This window comes from Chenopodium album, chromosome 3 (genome assembly GCF_948465745.1).
Source record: "Chenopodium album chromosome 3, dcCheAlbu1.1, whole genome shotgun sequence".
Classification (NCBI taxonomy): Eukaryota; Viridiplantae; Streptophyta; class Magnoliopsida; order Caryophyllales; family Amaranthaceae; genus Chenopodium; species Chenopodium album.
This window is the reverse complement of record NC_137836.1, coordinates 47,233,571-47,259,902: the sequence shown is the minus strand read 5'-3', so window position 1 is coordinate 47,259,902 and position 26,332 is coordinate 47,233,571. Positions and strand designations below refer to the sequence as shown.

The 26,332-nt window shown below is 34.9% G+C and overlaps 2 protein-coding genes across 2 annotated transcripts; one reads left to right on the top strand and one right to left on the bottom strand.

Moving 5' to 3' along the window:
• Window positions 1–187: 187 nt before the first annotated feature.
• LOC145625080 (uncharacterized) lies at window positions 188–1,237 on the bottom strand. Its single transcript, XM_081678163.1, has one exon. The coding sequence runs from the start codon at window positions 1,235–1,237 to the stop codon at window positions 188–190; it is 1,050 nt and encodes a 349-aa protein (XP_081534289.1).
• A 9,501-nt stretch (window positions 1,238–10,738) lies between these two features.
• Window positions 10,739–11,546, top strand: LOC145623972 (large ribosomal subunit protein uL11z). Its single transcript, XM_081676891.1, has one exon. The coding sequence runs from the start codon at window positions 10,882–10,884 to the stop codon at window positions 11,380–11,382; it is 501 nt and encodes a 166-aa protein (XP_081533017.1). The 5' UTR covers window positions 10,739–10,881; the 3' UTR covers window positions 11,383–11,546.
• Window positions 11,547–26,332: the final 14,786 nt, after the last annotated feature.

The following is a 26,332-nucleotide window of genomic DNA, read 5'->3' as shown; positions in this document are numbered from 1 at the left end:
CTTCCAGGACACTGAATCTGTTACCACTGCTACTAATTAAAATCACACCTGGCTGCACTAACTGAGGTTTTTGACAAGCATCATCAGTCTGCAAATCACCATTCAAGGTACTTGTCCTGCTCCCAGCAATCTGATTCTTAGTATCAGGTTTTTGAATTGGCTTCCATACTCTTTGTGGTTTTTTCTTTTATTTATTAATCTTTTGATTTTTCTCAGCTTGCAGCCCCTCCATTTTCCTAGCTTGCACTTTATGATTAGGACACTGAGCATCATCATGTCCAATCCCACCACACACCCTACACACCCTAGGCTTCCATTCATATTTCACCTCCTGCTTAACTGTGTTACCAAGCTCATCCAGGAACTCAATGAGTTCTGGTAACTCAGCATTGAACTTAACCTCCACCATAATCCGGGCATACTCCAGTCTTTCCTTAGTAGCAGTTGCCTTATCAGACTTAATAGGCTTTCCAATCAGTGAAGCCAGCTTCATTAGAGCCTTTTGTCCCCAATATTTCAGGTTCAAACCAGGCATCCTCACCCAAATAGGGACTAAATCCACAGGTTCATCAGTCAGGTGCATTCCCGCCACCCATTTTTTCATTATTACTGGCTTATTATCAAACCATACAGGTCCTGAACCCAATACTCTATCCCTTGCATCAACAGTCTTGAATCGAACAAGGAAAATCCCATTTGCCATTAAAGAAACCTTGTCTACACCAAATATACCCCATATACTTCTAACAAACCCGTTAACAATAGGTAATGGTGGCTTGATTCCAATCACATGGCAAACGATTGCAGAATTCCATAAATCAATCTCTAGTTGCACATCCTCAAAATTGATTTGAACCTTATCACAACTATCCCTTACAGAGTCATTCCTCCCCTCAGAAAGGTCTACACCCTCATCCCTAGTCCCCTGAAATAAGCTCTCCCTCCAATTCAATCGAGCAACAGAATTAGAGATTGGGGATTGAAAAACAAAGGATTGCAAATCGGGGTTCTCAGAAATTGGGGAAAATGCATTCATATTACACCTAGAGTTCTCAAGAATAAAAATGGGGGTTGGATTATGAAAATTTAATACACTATCACAACAAGCAGCAGTACGAAGCTCATCATCAATGGCGGATGAAGAAGAACGAATTACCTGAAGCCAATTGTTAAACTCCTGCTTATGCTCACCATAGTATTCTACAGTTACCTCCTTCATAGAGCTAGAGTTCTCCATTACTTCATCAAGCCAGCTCTCAACTGAAACGTCCTCAGAAGCAATGCTCTGTTCTTTCCTCTTCGTATAGTTCCTTGTTTTGGGTCCAGAATTCTGCCTTGCTTTCTGCTTTTTCTTCGATTTAGATCCTGAACTCTTGCTTCCCTTACCCTCTTCCTCTTTGCCATTGAAATCGGCCTGAAAATCGAAGTTCAAATTTGTGGGTTTCAATCGGATTTTCAACTTTCTCTCTCTAGTTCTTGAGACTTTCTCTCTCTAAGTTTTCACTTTTAACTTTCATTTGATTCAATTAGCTTTAAGTTTTTTTTTTTGAAGATGCATGTTGAATGAGCTTTGTTAAATGTTGTTTGATACTATCTCTCAAGGTGCAAGGATTAATCCACCCTAGGTTATCTCAATGATTGACTCAATGATGAAAGTATTTGGGTAACTTAGGCACGGAGGCTAAGCACTTCATAGTTCGTGATGCAATGATAATTATGATTGATGAGTGATGTTGATATGACAAGGCATGCTTCAACGTCGTGTTAAGATTCCATGACAAAGGGTTCCTAAGGGAAGGTATATTTGGTCATTTATTTGTGATGTGTGTGAAAGTGATTCTAAAGTTAGGCCTCAAGGGCTAAGTGTGTGGAAAAAGATATTATTTCAAGAAGAGTCAAATGATGGTGACTCTTAGGTTAGGTAAGCTAATGATGTAGGGATCAAGCCCCCAAGCCTAGCTCTAAGTAGATAGGGATGAGCATTGGAGATCCCTTGATATGATCATGGTGTGTGAATGTGAATATGAATGCATGTTTATTACGGCCGCACCTCGATGAGAGGTTGCCTATGTATCCGTTAGGAATCAGGTCGAACGTAGCTCTAGCCGAACCTCACACAAGTGTGCATACCTCAAAAAGGTCTTTTGAAGGGTTGTAACGTGGTTAGGCTAAAGGTTATAGAAGAAGGGGATAAAAGCTCAAGACCCTCGATAAGCCCCCAAGGTGTGCAACTTTGCTATTAAATATTTGTATTTTCATGCTTCAGGTTTTCTACTCTTTTTTAGCTCTTTCTTTTGCTTTAGCATTTATTTCATTTTTATAAGTGTGGGCAATCCCAATCATGCGGTCTATCACTCACTTGGCATTCATGTTTCTCAGGCACGGTGCCAAGCACTCGATAAGAAACGCAATCTGAGACGTGTTCATATCAAAGACATTGGAACACTTGACCTTTTTGTACACTTTTATTTATTTTTGCTATTTTATTTATTTTGATCTTTTGAAATCACTTAAGCTTTTGAAATTGCATAAATTACACACCATCCCATCCCAAGGTTAGGTAGATATGGGTTGAAGAAGAAAGGTCTATAGTTAGACGAGGCTCAAAGTGGTTTATCAAAAAAGGATTGTATATTTGAAGGGTGAAAGGTAATATGATGTGGCTACAAGGGGTGCCTCAAATCATTGGTATACCTTGTGCTTAGTTTGACATGGATTTTTTTTTTAATGCAATGTAATGAAATGATCATATGCAAGAAAATAAATGCTCATTTTATTAAAAGGAAAAGGAAAGAATCTACAAAATTAATCTAAGGGGAATAAAAAGGTGCCTATGCTAGACTTATTGGGGAAAGGGTAAATAAAAAATAAATAGAAAAAGAGGTCACGAAATCTTGTCGTTGAAGCTCGCCTCTTGTCTTGTGTTGTTTGCTTTATCATCATTCGCTCTTCTTGTTAACTGGAGGCATGGGAAGCTTATTATTATCAATCAAATGTTGGATAGCCTCCTTTAGCTTCCAATAGCTCTCAGTAGCATGACCCCTACCTTGATGGTACTTGCAGTGTTCATCTGGATTTCAACTAGGCAATCTCTTTTCAGATGCGGGATCTTGAATAGGTCCAATGGGAGTAATGAGTCCTTTGGCATGGAGTTGATCGAAGGAAGTATCGTAGCTCATCCCAATGGGAGTGAAGTCTTTCCTTAGTTGCTTCTTAGATCCTTGGTTATCCATGGCTAAATCTTCACTAAGATCAAAGGTACTAACATTGTTACTAGAGTGGGTGTTTTCGGAAGAAGAAGGATTGTCGTTCTTCTTTCCTTTCCAGCCACCGTGGATACTATTGTTAGTAGCTTTATGCTTTGCGAGGTCGTCTTCAATCTCGATTCCGATGTCATAAATGGCCTTGAAAGTATTCAAGTTGTGTTGATATTTTAAGTCCTTTGAATACTTTTCTTGAAAGTTCTTGATAAACATCCTCACAGACTCTTTTTCGGTGGGCACTTCAATCATCTTAGCGGAAGTTTCCCTCCACTTATTGAAGAAAGAAGTAAAGCCTTCATTCTCTTTTTGTCTTAGCACCTCGAGCTGTCTATAATCGATTTTGACTTGAATATTACACTTATATCTATTAATAAAAGCGTTTACAATAGCATCCCAAGTAGAGGTTTTCTCTTTGTCAAGGGAGAAGAACCATTGTTGGCAAATGGTTTCAAGAGATAAAGAAAACAAGGAATGAAAGACTTTTTTATCAATCCTCTTAATGTTCATTATAGTTTCAAAGGCTCTTAAGTGAAGGTAAGGATTATGTGTTACCTTTAATTTTGGGATGTCATTGGCATTGAACTTATGCGGAAGAAGTTCCTTATCCACCAAGACCCCTTGTGAACTAATGCCTTGAAACTTATAATCACTAGATAGCTTGCTCAAGCTTTCTTGCATAAGGTCCATTTGTTGTTGCTTCACAGGGTCATTGATTTTGAGAGCTAAAGCCTTCAACGCCTCAGTCACGTCAGTCAATTGACTCCTAAGTTCATTAACTTCCTCTTGAGTTGCCATTATCTTTTTAGCTTTCCTCTTTTGACGAATCGGTTTATCAAAAAGTAAGACTTGAATAAAGAAGTTGTCCTTGATTAATCGCCCTTCTCTCCTTGACCAAGTACTGTGGAAAAGGAATTTGTGGATATTCATTGTTACTTATTTGACTCAAACTCTATTCAACATGCAATGGATGGAGGAAGTGAAGAAAGATGATGTAGATGGAGGGATATGAAGAATTAGGAATGGAATGTACCCCGGCCCCAACTCAAATGACGGAAAAAACCGACGCATGCATGAACCTAAGACATGGTCGTGGTGATATATACTCAAAGTGTGCTAAGACTAGTGAGTGTAATGAGTGTAGGTGACATATTAAGACTCGTGTCATGACCATGTGGCTAGACTATGTGACTAGACTCAAGCAATGACTAAGTTAAAACTTCGTGTATATGCATTAAACTGGACAGGTTGTAATATTTTAGTCATAACTTTTAATCTGTGACTCTGATTGGGATGAAATCAGCGCCAAATTAAATATAAAACTCGGGGCTATAGATCCATAGGTTGTACGACTCATAGTTCTTCCTACAACTCCGGATATGACCTAAACAAGTTGACGCTTGTGCAGTATACGAGAATAAAAATCCGGGTTGACTTAAAGGGACTATAACTCGATTTTAGGTATATTTTTTAGCTCAAATTAATTAATTAATTAAATTCCTTTAGTCATTAATTAGTTTATTTAGTCTTAACACAAGTCAAACAAACGGTTAGGAGAAAACACATAGAGTATGCACAACAAATAATGCACAATTAGCCAAGTAGGCACAATATGATGCAATGAGTTTGCAACCTAACCATGGCTCTAGTTCTCTAAAGTTCGGGATATGGGTTATTCAAAGAGGGTCCATGGTTAATTGTCCGGATGCACTGCGCGGAAGCCTAACCGTGAAGGGTTGGCGCGAGTGGATGGGACAGTGCGAGTTAAAAACTCGCTTCCATGGTTTGGTGAATTCAACATTCTCGGATGTACCCTTTGTTGCACAGAGCGTTCAATCAGGTAGATGGAGCATGAATTCCCAGATGGTTATGTCCATATGTAGAACATATATAGGTTTTAGGAAAGTGAGAAAAACTCAATCAGGAAGTAGGATCGAGCAAACAGTGCTAAAAACTGGTCGAAATAAGAACACATATTTCTGGCTCGGTATTGGAAGAACTTGACGCCAGCAAACAGAGGCTGGCGCCAACGATTTGGCTTTGGCACCTGACGACAAAAGTTGTCGCCTGGCGCCAGAGTCAAATCAGTGGCGCTAGACTTTGTTTTCTAACGCTAGTTCCTACAGGCCTCAGCAGCTTTCTGTGCTCGATAAAATTTTTCAGTTTCGCGCAGCATTATTTCGATCCTAGTTGTGAAAGATATTCCTCAAATTTCCTACGTGTAAAAATCCTATGTTTTAACTCATTACGGATGGTCTTTCCAATGAGATCTTTTTTATGCATATGACAATAATGTTAATCAAAATTACGCACATGAAATACTTAGAACTTTTCGAGTCCCATCCACTCATTCTAAATCATTGCCGAAATAAATTTCAGGAATTAAAATAGAAATCCTCCCAAGTGGAGTCGCCAAAAACTGTAAGGAATATTTCAAGCATTACCCCTAGCTTGAACCCCTCTGTGATCATACACTTAAGTACGGTGGCGTCCAAAGGGAAAGAAGATAGAGCAAAAGAGTCGCCAACAAGTTTTAGGAACTTCTAAACCATTAACAGGGTGAAGGTTACACCCCTTAACGATCCAGGAGATCGTCAACTCCAATAGGTCTGGAACCATGACTGGTAGTTTGGGATGAAGGTACAAATCCAACCTAAAAGAGATTGAACCTGCCCTAATAATAGGCCTCTACTTTATTTTGATCGTATTCATGTGCGCTTTCTGACTAACATACAATCAATAGGATTAACCCTAAACTTGTTTATCTATGTTAGTTGAATATTAATGCACAAATAAATCTATTATCGGCGATCACTCGAATTATAATCAAATTAACCCTAAACAAGATTATTAATTATCTTATTAAGCGTGATTACAAGTACAAATTCCCTTTAAACATGCATAAAAGGTGTGATCAAGCAATAATAATAATATATATCAAGCAACATAATAAAAATCATAATAAAAATAATCATAATAATAATAATTATAAGAATCATAATCATGTTAAAGCATAATAATGATAGCAAGATCTATCCTAGGCATGATACTAACAAGATTAATAACAAACCCTAGCATGTCACGAAGCAATAAAAATCAAAGCTTTAACCCTAACATGATACTATTAGGAAAGACAATAAAATGCATTATAGAAATCATAATTGACATTATATTCTTTACCCTAAACATGATCTCTATATCATAATATCAATAAAACAATTAAAGCACTTACTTGGATGCCTCGTATCTCTTTCTAATAACAAAATACACACGTTAGTAAATTCAAGAAAAATATAAAATCAACAATTAAATTAAATAATTGAAAGAGAGATTTGGGACCAAACCCTCAGAAATTAAAACCTTTCACGTCTAGGGCGAAGGCAACTTCGAATTTGGCTAGGTGTGTCTAGATCTTGTGAATGCGGAATTTTATATGTAAAAAGGTTGGTTTAGAAAGAGAGAGAGAATCAAGAAATTCTTGATGAGAGTTGGTGAGAAGAATTGATGGTTGTTGAGAATTGATGATTGAAAACAGAATTTTAAGAGGCTATTTATAGAGAAAATAAGTCGGATGGATAAAAAAACAAATCAAAGTTTTGACGAGAATAAAACACGATTAGCGCTAGATGCTGGACATTAGCGCCAGGCGCTGAAGGTTAGCGCCAGACGCTAATGCTTGTCGTCAGGCGTTAATAATCAGTTTCACGCGTTTTTGTTTTTATCATATCTTTTGATCCGGAAGTACAAATAAGGCATATAATATGTCGTTGGAAAGCTATTGAAGTATAATTTCCAACCCAATTAGAATCAGATTAAAATCTTTTGTAGATAAAAAGATATGGCCGAAATAGTGGGACGGTGTCAGTTTTGGATAGAGTTTCATATTCCATTCTTATCTTTTTTGTTATAGCTCGGATTTAATATTATAATATATCATTGGAAAGATAATTTCTAGATATATCCAACCATATAAAATTTGGATAAAGATTTTGAGGCACAAAAATAAAATCTGACTATATTCCACTTCGTACAAAACAAGGATTCTAAAAAGGAATAGTTTTATTCAATTTCAAACTCTTTGAAACATAATTATCAATCCTAACTGCATTAGGATTCAAAAGAACATTCTAGAATATTTTAGATGACTATAATCAATCCTAATAGCTTTAGGAATGATAATTAATAATAGGCCCTCCTCTAGATCATTGGGCCGCATATAAAAACCAAACCAGGCCCAGTTTAGTATTTTGGCTATAACTACACCATTATTGGACCCTTATCATGGACCAAACTAAACTGGAATGCACGTTTTTCAAAAATAGGGTAAGAAAAGAAATATTTTCAAAAACAGAAAGAAGAGATATTTTAATAAAAACATCCTCATCACTAGACTTTTCACACTTTCGCTTTGTTTGATAATCAAACGACATGAAAGGTATTCATCACTGGGTTTGGTTTTGGGGAGACACATTTGGGTGTCTACACACGTCAATCTCTCTCTCTTTCTCTTTTTTTTTTTTTGTTAAATACAAAAATCATAAATAGTAAAAAAAATAATTGAATTTAATAATTAAATAAAGTTATTATATAGATTATATCAAAACTAAGATTAGTTATAATTCATGGGATAATAATTAAGCTAAGGTTATTAAGTATTATTAAGGTGAAATCCGAAAAAATAATTAATTTTTAAAAAATAGCGTATGGACCGACCAAGATCATAATTTATTTAATTATTCCAAATAATTAGAGAAATTACTAAAATAATTAAGAAAATATTTCCAAAAATTAGGGGTATTACAAAATATCTCTAGCAAGATGGGAAAGCTCTTTATATCGATGTTCATTTTCTTTCCAAAAAGCTAATATGTCAAGCTCCGCAGTCCGATCAAGTTTAGGGTCCTCGAGATAAATATCCAATATTGTTCTCTCACCTAAAGTAGAAGAGGCCTCTTTATCGTCTATGACTGAAATTAACATTACAAATTAATTAAACAAAAAATCATAAATTGGAGACAAAAAAAAATAAACTAAATACAACAAGAACATAATGGCAACAAGATAAACTAGAAAAACAAATTAAAACCAGAAAAAACAAGGTAGTTGCCTAAAAAAAAAAAAGTCAGAAAACAAAAGGTACATAGTTGCATAAAAAAATAAAAAACAAAAGATAGTTAAAAAATAAAAAGCTTATTATTGTTATTGTTACCCACTTTGCTTTTTTTAATAAGTGCTTAACTAGAACTTTCTTTTTTTCTTTTTACATCTAATTGGAATTTCATACTCTATTATAATTTGAGTTTATAATTATTGTTAGTGATTTACTCATGAGAAAAAATATAGTCTAGAGTCTACTAAACTCTACTTTGTAAATACTTATTGAGATAATGAGATTCTCACATTGAATAGTTTGTCAAGATTAAACTATTTTATTTGTATACTTATTGATAATTACAAAATATATGTCAAAGTTTTGCACGCATTTGCATTATTGCATAAATGTCTAATAAAAATGGAGTACCTAAATAAAAACAAAGGGAGTATAATAATAATAATAATAATAATAATAATAATAATAATAATAATAATAATAATAATAATAATAATAATAATAATAATAATAATAATAATAATAATAATAATAATAATAATAATAATAATAATAATAATAATAATAATAATAATAATTGTTAGCAGATCAGGTATGAAACTAGTTCTTAGGCGATTGGGTATGGTCTCCGTCCTTTCACTTTCTCTTATTGCGTTGCTGAAGCGGGTACATAAGTTCTCAAAAACTCAACACATTGGGGCACATGCTATTGCTCACGTCTTCATTAGTAGGATTGAGTTTGATGTAGCTAGTGGCTTCCCACTAATTGTTTGTAGGTTGTATGACTTTTTCTATTTTTTAGTAGTAGTAGTAGTAGTACTACTACTACTACTACTACTACTACTACTACTACTAAGAAAAAGTCATACAACCTACAAAACAATTAGTAGTAGTAGTGTTGTAGTAGCAGCAGCAGTAGTAGTAGCAGTAGTAGTAGTAGTAAGTGTAGTAGTAGTAGTAGTAGTAAGTAGTAAGTAGTAGTAGTAGTAGTAGTAGTAATAATAATAATTAATGTTACAATAATTTTATAAAATAATGATGACAAGCATAACAATGATATTAACACAAACAACTATATCTCCTATAAAAAAAAAATAATTAATCCGTATAAAAATTACAAATCTACTATTTTAAGCTTAATTGCTTGACTCAAACTATCGAACCGAAATGACCTGACCCAAAGTCGACTCGACCCGAACTTGTCTTGTCCCAAACTTGACCGGACTCAAAAACTGACCCGACCCGAACTTGACCCGACCCTAACTAGACCCGACCCAAAGTTGACCCGATACCCGATCGGATCCCGATAATTTATTGACTAGAAATCCGAAATGATCCGACCCGACTCAAACCCGACCCGAACATTTGCTGACCCGAATTTGAACCGACCCAGAATGACTCGACCCATACCCGACCCGAATGACCCATTTGCCAAGTCTAGGATCCACCTTCCTTTCCCTTCCTATCGACCTTCCTCTGATACTCGCACCGATTTGAGATGACGCGAATAATTTAGTATGACTCAAATTCAAACTAGACTAGACGCGACTAGACCTGTGTAAGGGTGCTAATGAACTAAGACTCGATAAACTATTTGGGCTCGAGCTCGATTCAAGCTTATACATGTTTGTTTATTTAGTAAAAGAATCGAATTAAAACAAATTTTGAAGCTCATTTAAAAATGACTCAAGCTTGAACAAATATTGAAGTGCGTTTAGAAAATGAGCCAAGCTTGAACAAATAATAAAACTTATTTAAAAAATGAGTTGATCTTGAGCAAATTTTGAAGCTTGTTTAATACGTGTTTGAACAAATAATAGATATGCTCGTTTAAATAATTTTACGAACTACTCATTTATTAATGTTGATGAACTAGCTTCTTTATTTATATTCATGAAATAGCTCATTTATTCTTCAATTATTTGTATATTGTCACCGGTTAACCATACTTCAAAATAAAAACCGAAGTCACTTAAATTAAAATAACTTAAACATGAACATAGTAGAACCCGACTCGGCTTGATTCATTTACACTCGTTGACCTGGTTCTCCCTAGAGTTGAATTGACACTATAGGCACGGAAATTTTATCAAGTGTCGTTACGTAAATAAGAGACGGCATGTTTCTCTGGTAATACAGACACCTTCACATCAAAATTGGATAATCTAAAAATGAAAAAAAAAAAAAAACAAAAAAACAAAAACATACGGTACTCCATAAAGAACACCACCATCAAATTTTACATACGTAGTACTAGTATTAAAGCCCATAGCCCCCAGAAAAAAAAAAAAAAAAAGAAAAAGAAATCCACACATTCAGTTAAAAAGCCCAACAAAATTGATTCAAAACCAAAACCAAAACCAAAACCAAAACCAAAACCCTAACCCTATAAACACCCCTCTTAAAAACCCTAATTCGCACACTTTACCCTATTTTCAGCCCAACCCCCATTTTCACACCCATTTTTTCTCTCCTCCCTCCGCCGTCGCTCCCTCCCACGCTCTCTCCAAAATGCCGCCGAAGCTCGACCCATCCCAAGTCGTCGACGTATTCGTCCGAGTCACCGGAGGCGAAGTCGGAGCTGCGAGTTCACTCGCCCCCAAAATAGGACCACTCGGTCTTTCCCCGAAGAAAATCGGAGAAGACATTGCCAAGGAAACTGCTAAAGATTGGAAGGGTCTTCGTGTTACGGTCAAGCTTACTGTTCAGAATCGTCAAGCTAAGGTTACTGTTGTTCCTTCTGCTGCTGCGTTGGTTATCAAGGCGTTGAAGGAGCCCGAAAGAGACAGGAAGAAGGTGAAGAATATCAAGCATACTGGTAATATTTCTCTTGATGATGTTATTGAGATTGCTAAGATTATGAAGCCTAGATCTATGGCGAAGGAATTGAAGGGTACTGTGAAGGAAATTTTGGGGACTTGTGTTTCTGTTGGGTGTACTGTTGATGGTAAAGATCCTAAGGATTTGCAACAGGAGATTGCTGATGATGAGGTTGAGATTCCAGAGAATTAAGGGGTTTTTATTTTTTTAATTTTGGTAATTTTGATTTTTGATGGAATCCTTGATTTTGGTTTTTAATGAGGAAATTGTTATGATTAGGGTTTTGATGGATGAATTTTGCAGAAAAATTATGTTATATTTTGATATTCTGAGTATGGATATGTTTTTCTCCGTCATTTCCTTTTTGTAATGCATATGTTATGGATTTTGTTAAGATCATTAATACAGTAGTTTTTTTTTGGTTTTTTTTTTTAATCTTTGATTAATCATCTGTTGCTTTGGAATGTTTTTTTGGGTATGATTGAATTTGTTCTCCAGATTTGATTGGAGTTGCTATATTGCTAGCTGTGTAATATGTTGAAGTAGTTTGTGATGTTAAACTGGTTTCGAACCGGTTCACTGTATAATTACTAATAATTTCATTAAGTAATTCAATCTGCTTTATCCTATATTATTCTGGTAATGTTGATTGGAGTTTTTTCGAATTTGTTTTAACCTACGATATAGTTTACTTATATCAATCATACTGTTTCCCATGCTTGTCTGCATGGTCTTAAATAGGTGTTAGTTGCTCTTAGACTAGCAATTCTATGATTTCTATCAGTATTCACCTTATTGGGAGTAATTGTTAGCATTCATGATAGGGGATCATGGTTTCATGAATCATGCTTAGGGGTTTATAATTGAGCGATCCGAGACTGAGCTTTGTCTAGCTCAAAGATTATATGCAGAGTTTACCATTGACCAATCTACTAAACTTCCAACTTGGCTAAAAAGGTTTTACTTGTACGTAATAGTAAATTGATTACAGCAGAGATGTAAAAAGCAATTTGAGAAGATTGCTGTAACTTGTAAGTGATATCGTGCTGCACGACTTGGATGTAAGAGGGCTGTTACTAGTGAGTTATGTGGCTGTTGTGATTGATATCTTACTGTTGTGATTGATATCCTGCTGCATGTTTAACCATGTTTAACCACACTGAAGCTGCTCTAAATACTACCTCCGTTAACGGTTATTTGCAACATTTACCCAAAATGGGTGCTAATTATTATTTGCAACAATTTTTTTTCCTTTTTTAGTAACTTTTTGGGTGATAAATTGACCTTCTTACCCTTATTATAAACTGATTATTTCCTAACTCATTTTGTTATGTTAATTAATTATTTCACTTATCTACTAACCTAATCTAATGACTCCCACCAAAAATAAAGATCTGGATCCCTTCTCCCTTCAATTCATTAAATCATCATTCATCTTCCCACCAACCTCGTCTATTCAACCTCCAACCACCTCCATTAATAAGGCTATTGAAGCCTTTAAATCGGGATAACTTTCCAGATCTCAACTCCTTCTCTCTTCTCCTCTTCTGATCTAGGTTACCACACTCTCTCTCCTCTTTATTTTAAAACCCTAATTCTTGAACTTCATCTCCCTTGTCTTCCGATCTATTTCCTTCTTTGAAAAATCAACCAAAAATGAGTTCCCCAGATGAGAACAACCCAAATCTGGATGTTATTGCGACCTACAAATGTAACCGTCGTACTGGAAAAATGAGGTTGATCGGCACAAAAAATGCAATTTACTTGGACAGGAAACGGAGTTTTGGTGGCGGTGCGAAGCTGGATCCTTTAGACTCCGAAGACCAAGGTCAGGGGTCCAAAGCTGCAGATCTGGCTAAGATTAGTGCCGACTTGAAGGACAAGGATGCAGAACCTTCTTTGTTCGTTGATAAGTCTGACAAGACCGATGAGACGGTGGCTGAGAAGGTCGAAAGTGCTGAGAGGGTCGACGATTCTGTTGCTGTGAAGGTCGACGGTGCTGTTTCTAGCAAGAAAAGGGGTAGATCTGGCTCCCCAGGCGACGATGAAGATGATGTTGGGGTGACTTCAACCCTTCCAACTAATGCTCATACTAAATTCGCAGCGTAACCCTTTTCTGACCTTTAAATTCTTTGAATTACATGATGTTTGTTTTTTAGTTCCGTTGTTGTTCTGATGTGGCTTATTTACAGTATCATTGTTGGTTGATGTTGATGATTTGTGGGCTACTGTTATGAATTTGGAGCTATACTATGGATAAATGCTTGTAATTGTTGCTTGTGGCTGACCAGATTATGGTTTTCAGTTGGTAATTACTGGTATATGTTGGATGTTCTGTCTATTTTTGGTTGATATGTTGGTTGTTCTTAGCTATTGTTGTATTGGGTATTGATGGCTGATATGTTGGCTGCTGTTTGCTATTGTTGGCTTGTGTTTGGATTTTGGTTGGTTGTTCATTAGTGTCATTGGCTGTGGGAGTTGTGAAATGATGAATGATGATGAACTTGTAGGCTGTGTGTGTGTGCTGGCAGTCCCTTCATGTATGAGTCCTTTAATGAGTGTTCTCAATGACTAACCTAAGAGAGAACAATGTTGTTGGCTACATATGTGTGTCACTTCATGAGTCCCATTGATTAGTGTGGTCTGTTCTTAGCTATTTTTGTTAATTTATTGGGTATTGATAGCTGATATATATGTTGGCTACTGTTTGCTATTATTGGCTTGTGTTTGGATTTTGGTTGGTTGTTCATTAGTGTCACTGGCTGTGGGAATTGTGAAATGATGAATGATAATGAACTTGTAGGCTGTGTGTGTGTTGGACAGTCCCTTCATGTATGAGTCCCTTAATGAGTGTTCTCAATGACTAACCTAAGAGAGAACAATGTTGTTGCCTACATGTTTCAAAAAAAAAAAAAATGTTGCTGCCTACATATGTGTGTCACTTCATGAGTCTCATTGATTAGTGTGGTACTACCTGATGTATGAGTCCCCTAATGGAGTGTATTTTTGGGTCACAAATCCACATGATGAAGGGACTCATTTCACATAACAAAAATGTGAAGTTGGAATTGCTCCAACAACTTCAAGTGTAAGTTGTTGTTGAGGGAACCAACTTGACAATAATTGTGATTAAAAAACCCTCTGATGGATTACATATTTCTGTGTGCATGTCTATCACAATGGTTAACTTGATGTAATCACCCAATGTACATAAAACAGCCATAATTTATATCATTAAGTTCTTCAAAAGGTTTCACATGATCAAAATAAGCTAGGTAAGACTGCCTAACAAAATATGCTATGAAATTTAACAAAATACACATAACCAATTAGGGTTAAACAATGGTAAAACCAAAAACACAAAAGACAACCAACTATTTTACCATATGCTTCAATGTTCTTCATTGGTTATGTGTGGCAGTCTCATTGTCACTTTATGTCTCCATGTCTTTAATCTGCATCAACTAGCATGCCTTCCTCTTCTTCAATGCCTTCACCTGTTGAAATGAACAAAGTGTTGAGATAATCAACAGCTTGTTGTACCAAATTCTTCTCAACTTGTAGTTGTTCTGGTAACATCCCAAGTCTTTCCAGTCTTTTCTTCCCTTTGTGTGGGGGGGGTGAAATTATTCCCCCCAAGATGTCTGAGGATTTCTTGCATGCAACATTGTAGAGTAATCCAAGTATGTTTGTTCAACACTGGGTTGAACATCTCATATGCCTCTTTTACCTTCTCAATGAGTTCCCCCAAATTCTTAGGAAATGATTGATATTGTATGGATTGTATAACATTGAATAATCCTAAGTCAAGCACATTCAAGTCTGGTGACTGTGCTGGCTGGTAGATGAACTGAATATTAAACCCATCTGACTGACATGCAGCTAGGAATTCCTCATCCTTGGGAATTTGGTGGGGTCTGGCATTATCCCACTGAATGGTTATGTCCTTGGACAGATAGGCAGGCCACTTCTCTTTGATTGCAGGAATGCAGTTGTTGAGAAGCATTTCTCTGATTGCCTCTTTGTTTACATTCTGATTAGCTTTAATTTCCACAGCCCCAGCTTATCTGTTCTTGCTTTTTTTCTTTGCAATAGTCTCATACACAAATGGAAATATACCATATTTTCCATCATGTAATACTTGTCCATGTATGTCAAAAATTGGCTTACCAATCATTGCCATGAACATCCCCTTCACTTTGAATCTTTTTTACTGTTGGCACCGATATGGATTTGGTTCATTAGGGAGCAAGTAAAACCTCCTTGTTTCTGGGTTCAAGTAGAAGCACTTTTCATCTATGTGAATGTGTTGTTGCATATTATCAAACTTTGGATCAGCATTCTGCTCAGCAGGCAGTAGATTATTTAAAACCCATTTGAGTCTTGCTATTTTGTGGTTGGATGTAAGAGCTGGGTGATTGGTAGCTGTATGTGTTCTCAGCCTACCTTTTTTCTTTAACTTGTGAATGGTGACATGTGAGATTTTGAGAGCAGCTCCATAGCTTCTTTCAGTTGTCCTTTTGTACAAAGGGACTGATTGTAGAAACTCATCAGAATACTCAGTTGGTTTTGGTCCAGTTCTGCCCAGCTTCTTGGATCTGACATATATCACATTCCCTTCAGCCATTTGTCTTTTTATTTCTTTAAAAAGCCTTAGTGTGGTTGATCTGTGAACATTAAACTTTCTTGCTTGCTGTGATAAAAAAACCCCTTGGCAAGTCCTCCCCATCTAACTTGTGTAATATAGCATCTACAAGCTCTCTTTTTTGCATTACAGTGAGTTGCTTCCTGCCTTTGCCCTGCTGTGTTGCTTCTTCATGAATCTGATTTTGAGTACTCTCATTAGTTTCTTCATGAATCTGATTTTGTGTACTCTCATTAGATTCTTCACTTGTGCTTGACTCAATGTCTTCCATATTAGCTTCATCATTTATCAATTCATCAAAGCTAAAAAAACCATCATCAAATATTTCTGACATTTTGTAAAATTCTGATTTGTTGTTGTTTACAGAGCTGAAGAATGGTGATGAAGTTGGGGTTTTGTTTTGGAATTGCTCAAGTGGAACCAGACTACCTTTGAAGAAGAAGGATGCTGCTACTAACCTAGCATTAATTAATTTTAGAGGAGTAGCTTAGTGTTTGCTTTTGTGATAAAAACATGCTGTAATTTGTTTAAGGAGATGACTTTTGGTTTGTAAGAATATTTTGAACTGAAAATGTTGTCTGTAGGTTTATATAGTCCCTCTTGAATGAAAATTTCAGTAGAGGGAAAAATTGGATGTGGAAAAAAATGAAAAGTACGAAAAGTGGCTGAAATTTTTGGTGGGAAAATTGGAAACCACCAAAAAAATTCAGTTTCTTTCTCCTGCCTTTAAAAAATTCAGTTTCTCTCTCCACCTTTTAAAAAATATGGGTCCCCCTTTCCCTCATGCCCTTCTATCAATTATTCTCACTTAATCTATCCTTAAAAGTTTTGCCTAGGAGTCCGCGCATAGGGCATTTGTTGCAAATAACTGTTAACGGAGGTAGTAGGTTTCAATTCGGGTGTCTTGGTCACGTTTGACTTGTTAAATTATTGTGTCCACGTGAGTCAAAATCTGACTTTGGGTATTTTTCAAGTGGGTTTTGGTTTGGATTGGTTGAGGTAGGTTTTGACACCTCTAGCTCTGAATATGAAATTTGTATGAAATTTCCTTTAAATTTCCAGTTTCTTTTACCCCACCCCTCTCCCTCTTCACAAATGTTTAATAAAGGTGGATGTTCACTAATTAACGAATGGCGGAAGTTGTGGAAATTAATAACTGCCAAAATTTGAATCCCACACGTGCGTATTGATGATTGCCAAAATAAAGAAAGCACTATCTCTTTCTTCCTCATTCATTCACCGCTTGCTTTCTCTCTCCTCGTTTTTTCTCTCAACTGCGATTTCTCTCTCCATAACCGACGATTTTGAGCTTTTTCTCTCTCCTCAATCGGCGATTTTCGAGCTTTATCTCTCTTCTCTTTCACTTGTGAAGTTATTTGCTAAATTCAGGTTCGTTTACTTATTTTTTTGCGATTTTTGTTAGTTTAAGTTGTTTTGATTCTTCGATTTTTAGGTTTTTTGATTTTGTTTTTGTTTTCGATTTTCGTAGTGTTTTATTCTTCAATGATTAAGAAGAAGATTACAAAGAAGTCTTCAGATGTTGAAGGTGTGTTTACTTCAATTTTTCATCACTTTTTTTCAAAATTTTCAATTGAATTTTCGCTTATATATGTTGAATTAGTAGTGCATGTTATTTTTATAATTTTACTTGATTTTTCATGCAGATTTTGATAATTGAATTTGAATTTTGAAGTTAATATGTTTAATTTTGCTTTATTTTTTTGTTCATTGTTTATAATTTGTTATATATGTGTTGTTGTGTTGTTATATGTTATACCTATTTTTCATGTTTATTTTCAGAATATTTTTTTTATCATTGCTTATTACTTCCTCCGTTCTTTATTACTTGACCTGTATTCCTTTTTGGGAAGTTTCTTTTTACTTGACCTGTTTCCTTTTATGGCAAATATAACATTACACTTTTACTTATTTACCCTCATAACAATTTCTAACATAATAGGACACTTACCCTTTAACCTTTATTTTTTCCTATCTCACCTCAGTTAACTCTCCCCCTCATTCCTCCACCATCACCATATCCTCTCTCCTTCCTCCACTTTATCCATGGCAGCCACCACAACCACCACCTCATTTTTTTTTGAAACACCACCCTTATCACCGCCCTTATCTTTCCTCTTCACCGGCGATGCCCTCCACCTTATTTCCATCACACACTTTCTCTTACCTCTGCGCCGTTACTATCAAAATACCCAAAGTTTACCAAGGCTACGATGGTCGAATTTGGTCACCAAATTCAGATCTAAAACAAACACAACCAAATTCAACCTTCATAGCCTCGATTTTAGATCTCAATTTCTTAAATGTTGCTTGGGTGACGGTGGTTGGAGTATGTGTATTTCCTTTCTCTTTCTCTTTTCTTGTCTTTATTTCGATGGTTGTATGTACGATCTATAACAAGTTAAACAACCACATCCAACAATCTCTCAATTTCTGTAAAAAATACTCACGGTGGGGTATGGTGGTGGCGGCCTGAACAGGTGCGGTGAAGGGGAGTGCTTGTGGTGTGGCATAGGCTGTTTTGGTAGTGAAGAAGAGTGTTTGGGTGAAGGGTAGGAGTGGTGGTTGTGGTGCGGCGTAGGCGCTATGGTGGTGACCTTTGAGATGTAGTATCAAAACTCTCTAAGTGTCAGTGGAAGGGAAGGGTAGGAGTGGAGGGCAATTTGGTCTTTCAACTTTTTTTCTACTCTGCCTTAAAACTTGTGCCTATTTGCAATAGGTCAAGTAATAAAAAACAGAGGAAGTATTCTTTTAATTTTGCATGTTAGGTTTTTAGCAGAGAATGCTAATTAAACTGATTTTAGGTTTAGGTTTTATGTTTTGGTTTGAGTATGAGTATAATAGGCATATGTGCATTGTGTTTGTGCATCTGTGTTTGATTAACATGCATATGTGCATTGTTCACTGTGTTTGAGTAATAGACATTTGTGTCATTTATGTGCTTTGACAATGTTCACTTTATGATGTTAAAAGGGTCACTTTATGTTGTTAAAAGGGTCACTGTATGTTGTCACATGGGTAACCTTTTCAGTTAAAAGGGTTACTTGTTGTGTTTAAAAGGGTCACTTTATGCTGTTAAAAGGGTCACTTTATGCATATAAAAGGGTCACTTTTTGCTGTTAAAAGGGTCACTTTGTGCTGTTAAAAGGTTCACTTTGTTTTGTTAAAAGGGTCACTTTATGTTTTTAAAAGGGTCACTTTGTGCTGTTAAAAGGGTCACTTTGTGCTGTTAAAAGGGTCACTTTATGCATTTAAAAGGGTCATTTATGCACATTATTCTAAATTTTTCCATGAGGAATTTCTAAATTTGTAATTTTTTGTTATTTCTCTGTAATAATTAGATACATGTGGTTCAATAGGTGGATATCGTTATAAAATGCCTACAAAAGGAAAAGGAAAGCGTAAAGAGCCTGCTAAGGGTAAAGCAGTACCAAAAAAGACCCAGATAGTTCCTGAGAAGAGCAGAGTATCTAAAAAGGCTGTGACAATTCTTGAGAAGGGCTTAATTATTTCTAAGAATGACAAACCAGAGTCTGAGAAGGCCAAAATAGTTCCTAAGAAGGCCAAAATTGTACCTAAGAAAGCTAAAATAGTGGAAGATTCTTATTATGAAATGCTTTCTGATTCTGATTCTGATTCTTTTGTGTAAGCATACATAGTTATTTTATGTTTTTTTTTTTTTTTTACATTTTTTAATTATATTTTGTTTTTAGTCTATATTGTTTCAGTTACATTTTTATTATTTAGGGAACGAAGAAGTTTGATTGCAAGGTGTAGACCATATTCATTGGAAATTTTGTTGCACAACTTTAGTCCTGAGCAAAAACAGGCTGTTGAAGAAATTGGTTTTGGTGGTTTATTACATCTGAAATTGAAAACTCTTAATCGTCAAATGCTACCTTGGCTTATTGAAAACTTCAATGGTGGTAGCTGCATGTTTACCATTGCTACTGGTAAAGAATATGTTGTTACTAGAAATGATATATGCGATGTGTTTTGCTTGCCTTTGAGTGATATTTGCGTTCCTGAACTTAATAAAAATTCTGAAGATGAAAATGTAGATAAACGTATCATTCAGGCATGGAGATCTGATTATGATCTTTCTGGTAAGCAACCTCTTCATTTGTCCAAATTGGAGTCTCGGATGGTTGATTTGGTTGATGGAGGGGAAGAATTTAAGAGGTGTTTTGTTCTTCAAGCTATGTCTAGCTTTTTAGATCCTACTACTAATAGGACTGTTTCATTAAAGTTGATGAAATTAAAACTTTCGATTGGTGTTCATATGTTTTGAAAAGTTAAAGAAGGCTGTTTAGAAGTATAAGAATGATGAAACTGCTCAAAATGTTAGTGGTTGTTTGCTGGTTTTGCAAATTATGTATTTTCATCGTTTAAATTTTCAAGGTGAAAACGAAAGTATTACTCTTCCTTTGATTCAAAATTGGACGGATGTAAAGATTAAGAAGCGGATTAAGTTAGAGAACAAAGCTGGTGGTTATGGGCAGGGACCGTTGGATACTTTTACATATCCTGTGTCACAGCTTAATTTTAAGGAAACTGTTTTTAAGCCAGCTCCTACTTTGGGTTATGATAAGGGTGCTTCTACAAGTGGTACCACTGGCCGCATTGTTGCATTTGAGCTTTTAAAAGGTATTATGACCGATAAAGAAATTAAAGAAATTTCAACTGATGTAAGTGTTCTGTTTTTTATATGTTTAGTTATTATTGCTTTATGTGCACAAAAATTACCCTTTTTGTGTACAAAAGTTACCCTTTATTTGCACCAGAGTTATCCTTTATATGCATTAAAGTTATCCTAAATATTTAGTTAAAAGGGTTACTTTATGCATATAAAAGGGTAACTTTATGCATTTAAAAGGGTCACTTTATGCATTTAAAAGGGTCATTTTAAGCATATATTTTGAATTTTTACTTATTTTATTATTTTTATTTGTAACATTTATTTATTTTTCTTTGTTCATATGTTTGTAGGTTGTTCATGAAACATTTTTTTTTAAAAAGAAATATGAATGTTTTATTATTTGTTCAGTCAACTGGTTTTCAAACCTTGAATGATCTGATTACTTCTCGCATAAGTGTTTCATTATCTTCTGATGATTCCGTTTCAGTTTCTCAAACTGAACAACTACTCTCTGATCCAAGATTTTAGATGGTTTAATTGATGAGTGTAATAAAATGAAATCTGTACATGATTTGTTTTGTGGTTTTTATGAACCTACAGAAGGTAATAAAGATGTTGTTCCTGAAAAAGAACCTGCACAAGGTTTCAAAGAAGATATTCCTAAAGATGATGACAATGGTTCTGAACCTTCTGGTATCATTCCTGGTCCTACTGAAAATATTCTTGTTGGGCATATTGATCAAAATGAACCCGCTGGACGTATCATCAGAGCAAATAAATCTCTATGCTCTGGACCAGTAGGTGTGCAGGTGCCTTTTGTAACTCAGTTTTCGAAGGCTAAGGCTCGGATTTTCAGGAATTTGCCTCAGTTACATTTGGAAGTTCTTGATTATTGTTTGCTGAAGGATGTTTCAATGAATAGGAAGTTAAGTGTCATTTTTTATGATAATTATTTTTTTATCTATTTTTTTTCTTATATATATATATATATATATATATATATATATATATATATATATATATATATATATATATATATATATATTTAATGCTGATCTTATATTTTATTGTTTCAGTGAGAGCCTTGTTACTTTTGGAATGAATTTTTTAATTCCAAGAGAAGACATGGTGTCCCTTGTTGCTCCACTCAGGATTTGATGGTGCATTATTGATTGCTACTGTCTATATTTGAATGAGAAAGCATGTTTTGAGGCTACTGATCCTCGAAAATTCTTCTTTGGTGTGAGGCAAAGTGTAAGTTATTTTTTTTTTATCACATTTACTTTATATATATATATATATATATATTATTGAGATCTTATACTTTAATAGTTTGCATTCTTGCATGTTTGTGACAATATTGGCGAAGGTAACATTTCTAGTGCTGTTAAGGATTTGCACGATCTATGGGATGGTTAGGTGAGCTATGAGAATCCAGAATGTGATATAATTGATGCTGATCTGGTATATTTATGCTAAACATAATGTCATAACTTTTAAAGAGTTCTGTTTATGATATGCTCTGTGTAAATCTCTTTTAATTTTGCTGTTTCAGATCTATTTTCCTATTGTTATTGAGAATCACTACATTTTGTTTGTTATTGATCATACAAAAGAGTTGGTATATTATCTTGACAACGTTATCTGGTTGGATTCTGCTGTTGATTAAACAAAAGAATTGTGTTCACACACGGTATGTTTGTGTTTATTTTTTTGTTATGTTTCTGTTGATTCATTGTTTCCAATTTAACTTTTTTGATTTTAATGTATTCTAAACTTTTATATTTTATGTCAGTGTGTTCAAATGGGTGCTTTTCTTGGCAAAAAAAATAATCCAAAGAGTTCTCAGCTACCTTCTTATGGGTTTGAAGTTGTTGGATGGGTTGGAATGGAGAAAAGATAAAGTTGACAATTTGGACTGTGGGGTCTTTGTCATGTATCACATGCTTCATTTTGTTGGCAAATCGTTCAAATTAAATGAACTCAAAACAGTAATTATCTATATAGTTTATGTAGTTTTTTCCTTTCTAATGCTTTTATTAATTACATATTGATAATTTTTTTTTCCTGTTGTGAGATTATTGGAAGGAAATTTCTACGAGGAGAGATCTGAACCACACTGGTGCTGTGTGATTTAAATGAATCTAGGAATGATGTGTTGTCAGAATTACCCAAGTTCAACGAGAAGAAGAAAGATCCTGCTTATGTCAATGGAGTTGAAGAAAGATTAAAGGCTGCAATTGCTGAGAATAAGAAGAAACAAACAGAAGAAAGAAAAACGGCAGCAGAAGCAACAACAAAGGCAGAGGCAGAAGAAGAAAAGACCAAAGGAAAAAAGGCAAAAAAGCAGGCAAAAAAGTATACTCCTTCTAAATAGTGAAATAATTGATAATTATTAGCTGATTAGGTCAGGGGTTTTTTTTGAACAATGAAAAAACTTAATGTATGTGCATACATTAAGTTCAATGATGTAATTAAACTTAGTGTAAAGTTTTTGGTTGTTTTTTTGGAATACTGATATATGTGCATACATAAAGTAATTAAAAGGTTTATTTTTATGTTTTTTATGGGGTCACTTTTTTGCATAAAATGGTGAACTTGTAGCATAGAAAGGGTTACTTCTGTGGGTAGAAAGAATAACTTTATACATGATAAGGGATAATATTGTGAGTACACAGGGTAACTTTTATGTATAAAAAGGGTAACTTTTATTTATAGAAAGGATAACTTTTAAGCAAGAAAAAGGTAGATTTAATTGTTAGAAAGGGTAACTTTAGCTATGAAAAGAGTTACTTTTATGTAGAAAAAGGATCACCTCTATTCATGAAAAGGGTCACTTTTATGTATAAAAAGAGTCACTTTTATGTAAATGGTAACTTTATTATGTGAAAAGGGTCACTATTTCTGTTAAAAAGGTCACTTTTTTCTGTTAAAAGGGTCACTTTTTTCTGTTAAAAGGGTCACTGTTTGCTTGGAAAAGGTTAATTTTTTTATGTTAAAAGAATCACTTTTGTAGTTTGGATTCTCTGATATTGATTAAAACGTTTAACTAAATAAAGAAATGCTAATAATAGTGTCAATCACATTTTCATATAGTAAAAAAAAATATATAGTTTTAGAATACAAAGTACATTAATTTTGAAAAAAAAAATGATCTAAAAAAGTTCCTAAAAGAGTCTCAAATTAGGTGTTTTAGATCCAAATTCTGAATGTGCAGGTGGCAGTGCCTGTTTTCTTTTTCTCTTGATTTTTTCAAGACCTCCTTTTTCTCTCTTGCTTCTTCCTTTTGTTACAGCCCTTTTTGGATCAAGTATTGTGGGTACACTTGTGCTTGTACTCGATGCCGAAGAAACATCATTATTGCTGTGATTGCTGTTTGCCACATCAGGAATATTAGAAGCAGCTTCTGCACTTTCTCTTTGAGCAACACTAGTAAGTAAGTCTTCCACCATTTTAAGACTATTTTTGAAGCTGTCTTCCATAAATTCTCTTGTTTCTTCATTTTCTTGACTCTTTAAGATTAGATTGTAGAATTTCCTTATCATTGTTTGTGTCCATGGAATATATTGTTGTGTAGGATCCTGATTCTTCAACCTATCCCATGCCTCTGTTTTTGCAAAATTAGTCCATCTTTTTGAAACATACTTGTCTGGTATTCTTGTTACTGAATGCAAGTGTAGAATTCTGATGCAATGATAACATAACCATCCAGATGCTTCAAAATTTTTGCAAGTACACCATACATTTTGGCTCTCATGTATATAGTTTACTTGATGTGCAGACCATGGCTTGTCTTCCAGGGCTACCTGATAAAGTAGACATTCTTCATTTCTTCCTATCATTTGAACAGTTGTTGCCATAGAGTATCCAAAACTCCTCTTTAAAATCTCTAAAGAGTCACAAAGTGAAAACCTGTTCACCAAAATCATTTAGCTACATTTAAACTGCTATAATTTATGTGTAATTTATGTACTTATCAGTTAAATTTTTACCTGTGCAGCATGCTTTAGCATTCCAGACAGTGGCAATGAAGTGAATGCTATTGACTTGCTACAGATAAACTCATCATATTTCTCTGTGCTTCTCCAGCGATTGGTTGTCTTCTTAAATATGGTATAAAATTATGTCAAAGTAGTTGCTTTGCTTGCTCTGAATCCTATTGCATGATTAGTGCTTTCACTCCTTTGTGACGATAAGATTCCTGCTGAAAAGAAATCTCTACTAAGGGCAGGACACCATTTCTCTTTCAACTCGTACACTCTTTGGTACCAAGAGTGTGCTGTCAATTCATATTTCTGCATCATTGCCTGCCATTTTGCTTCAAATTCTTGTTCTGTCACACACATCTTTAAACATTGGTTGAATGCATACTTGAATTCTTTGTCTTTTTTAAGAGCTCCAAATCTGGTTATGGCATTTTATTCCAAATGCCAGATACAAAGTCTATGCCTTGTATTAGGAAGCACCTACATTGAAAATAAAGGGGTCACTTTATGCTGTTAAAAGGGTCTTTTTATGCAGTTAAAAGGGTAACTTTATGCAGTTAAAAGGGTAACTTTATGGGAAAAAGGAAAACATTATTGTCAGAGTTTAAATTCTGTAAAATGTCAATATAAATCTTTTACCTGCTCAATTGCATTTTCCATTGCTTGGTCTTGATTAGTGAACATTGAAGTTGGTGTTCTATTCTCCATAGCTTTCAAGAAGGTTTCTAGTAGCCACACACATGAATCTGTTTTTTCATCCCCAATAAAAGCACATGCAAACATACAATTATGCCAGTGATTATTTATTCCAATAAATGGAGCACATATAATATTATATCTGTTGGTTCTGTATGTTGTATCAAATACAAGCACATCTCCATATATCCTATAGTCTTCTAGCATCATTGAATCTCTCCAAAAGATATTGAAATTTCTTCCTTCCTTGTCAAACTTCACTCTAAAAAAGAAGTTTGGATCCTCTGATTGTTCCTGATTTAAAATGTTCATTAAATTTTGAGCATCTCCAGCCTCAATTTGTTCCATTCTTAACCTTGAGCAGAAATTCAGGTGATCTACAACACTATGACCTACATTATGTTCTCCTCCAGCCTCTGTAGCCATGTAATTGTAAGTGTCCAATGTAGTTAGACCTGAAGATTTCATTGTTTTTATTGCTTCAGCTTTTTCTTCAATCATTTTTCTTTCAGAACGATGCAAATAATGCCACTGTGACCTTGTTAGCTCATGGTTATGCTGAATAACATGAGCCACAACCTCAAACTGTCCTTCTTTATTCACTTTTGCTCTTATGCATGCCTTGCAATTTGATCTTGTAATGGCTACTTGTCTTGGCTTTCTTGTTTTACATTCACATCCTCTTCATCAACCATTTCAACTAACTTTGTTTTCTTGTCACCTGAATTTCTCTTTCCTTCAGCAGAACACACATAATTTTTCTCAGTTACTATTTTTGTGTGTGTCTTGTATCTAGTTATATGCTTTCGTATTGAAAACCCCAGTATAGCAGCATGTTTTTCATACAATTCCAAAATTTCTTCAAAAGTTCCTCTTACCACACCAAGAAATGAACCTCTAAGATCTAAACCAGAAGCATGAATTGGATTTGTATATGTGATTTAATACAGATATATCAGATTATAACCAGAGGCAGCATATCATTCAAATTGGAGGCAACAAAAGAGTAACATTTGTTCGAAAAATAGGGTCACTTTTATGCATGAAAAGGGTAACATTAAGGCATATAAAGGGTTACTTTTTGCAAACAATCTGAATTTTCTGCATACAATCTTAGAGTAACATTTGTGAATAAATAGGGTCACTTTTTTTCATGAA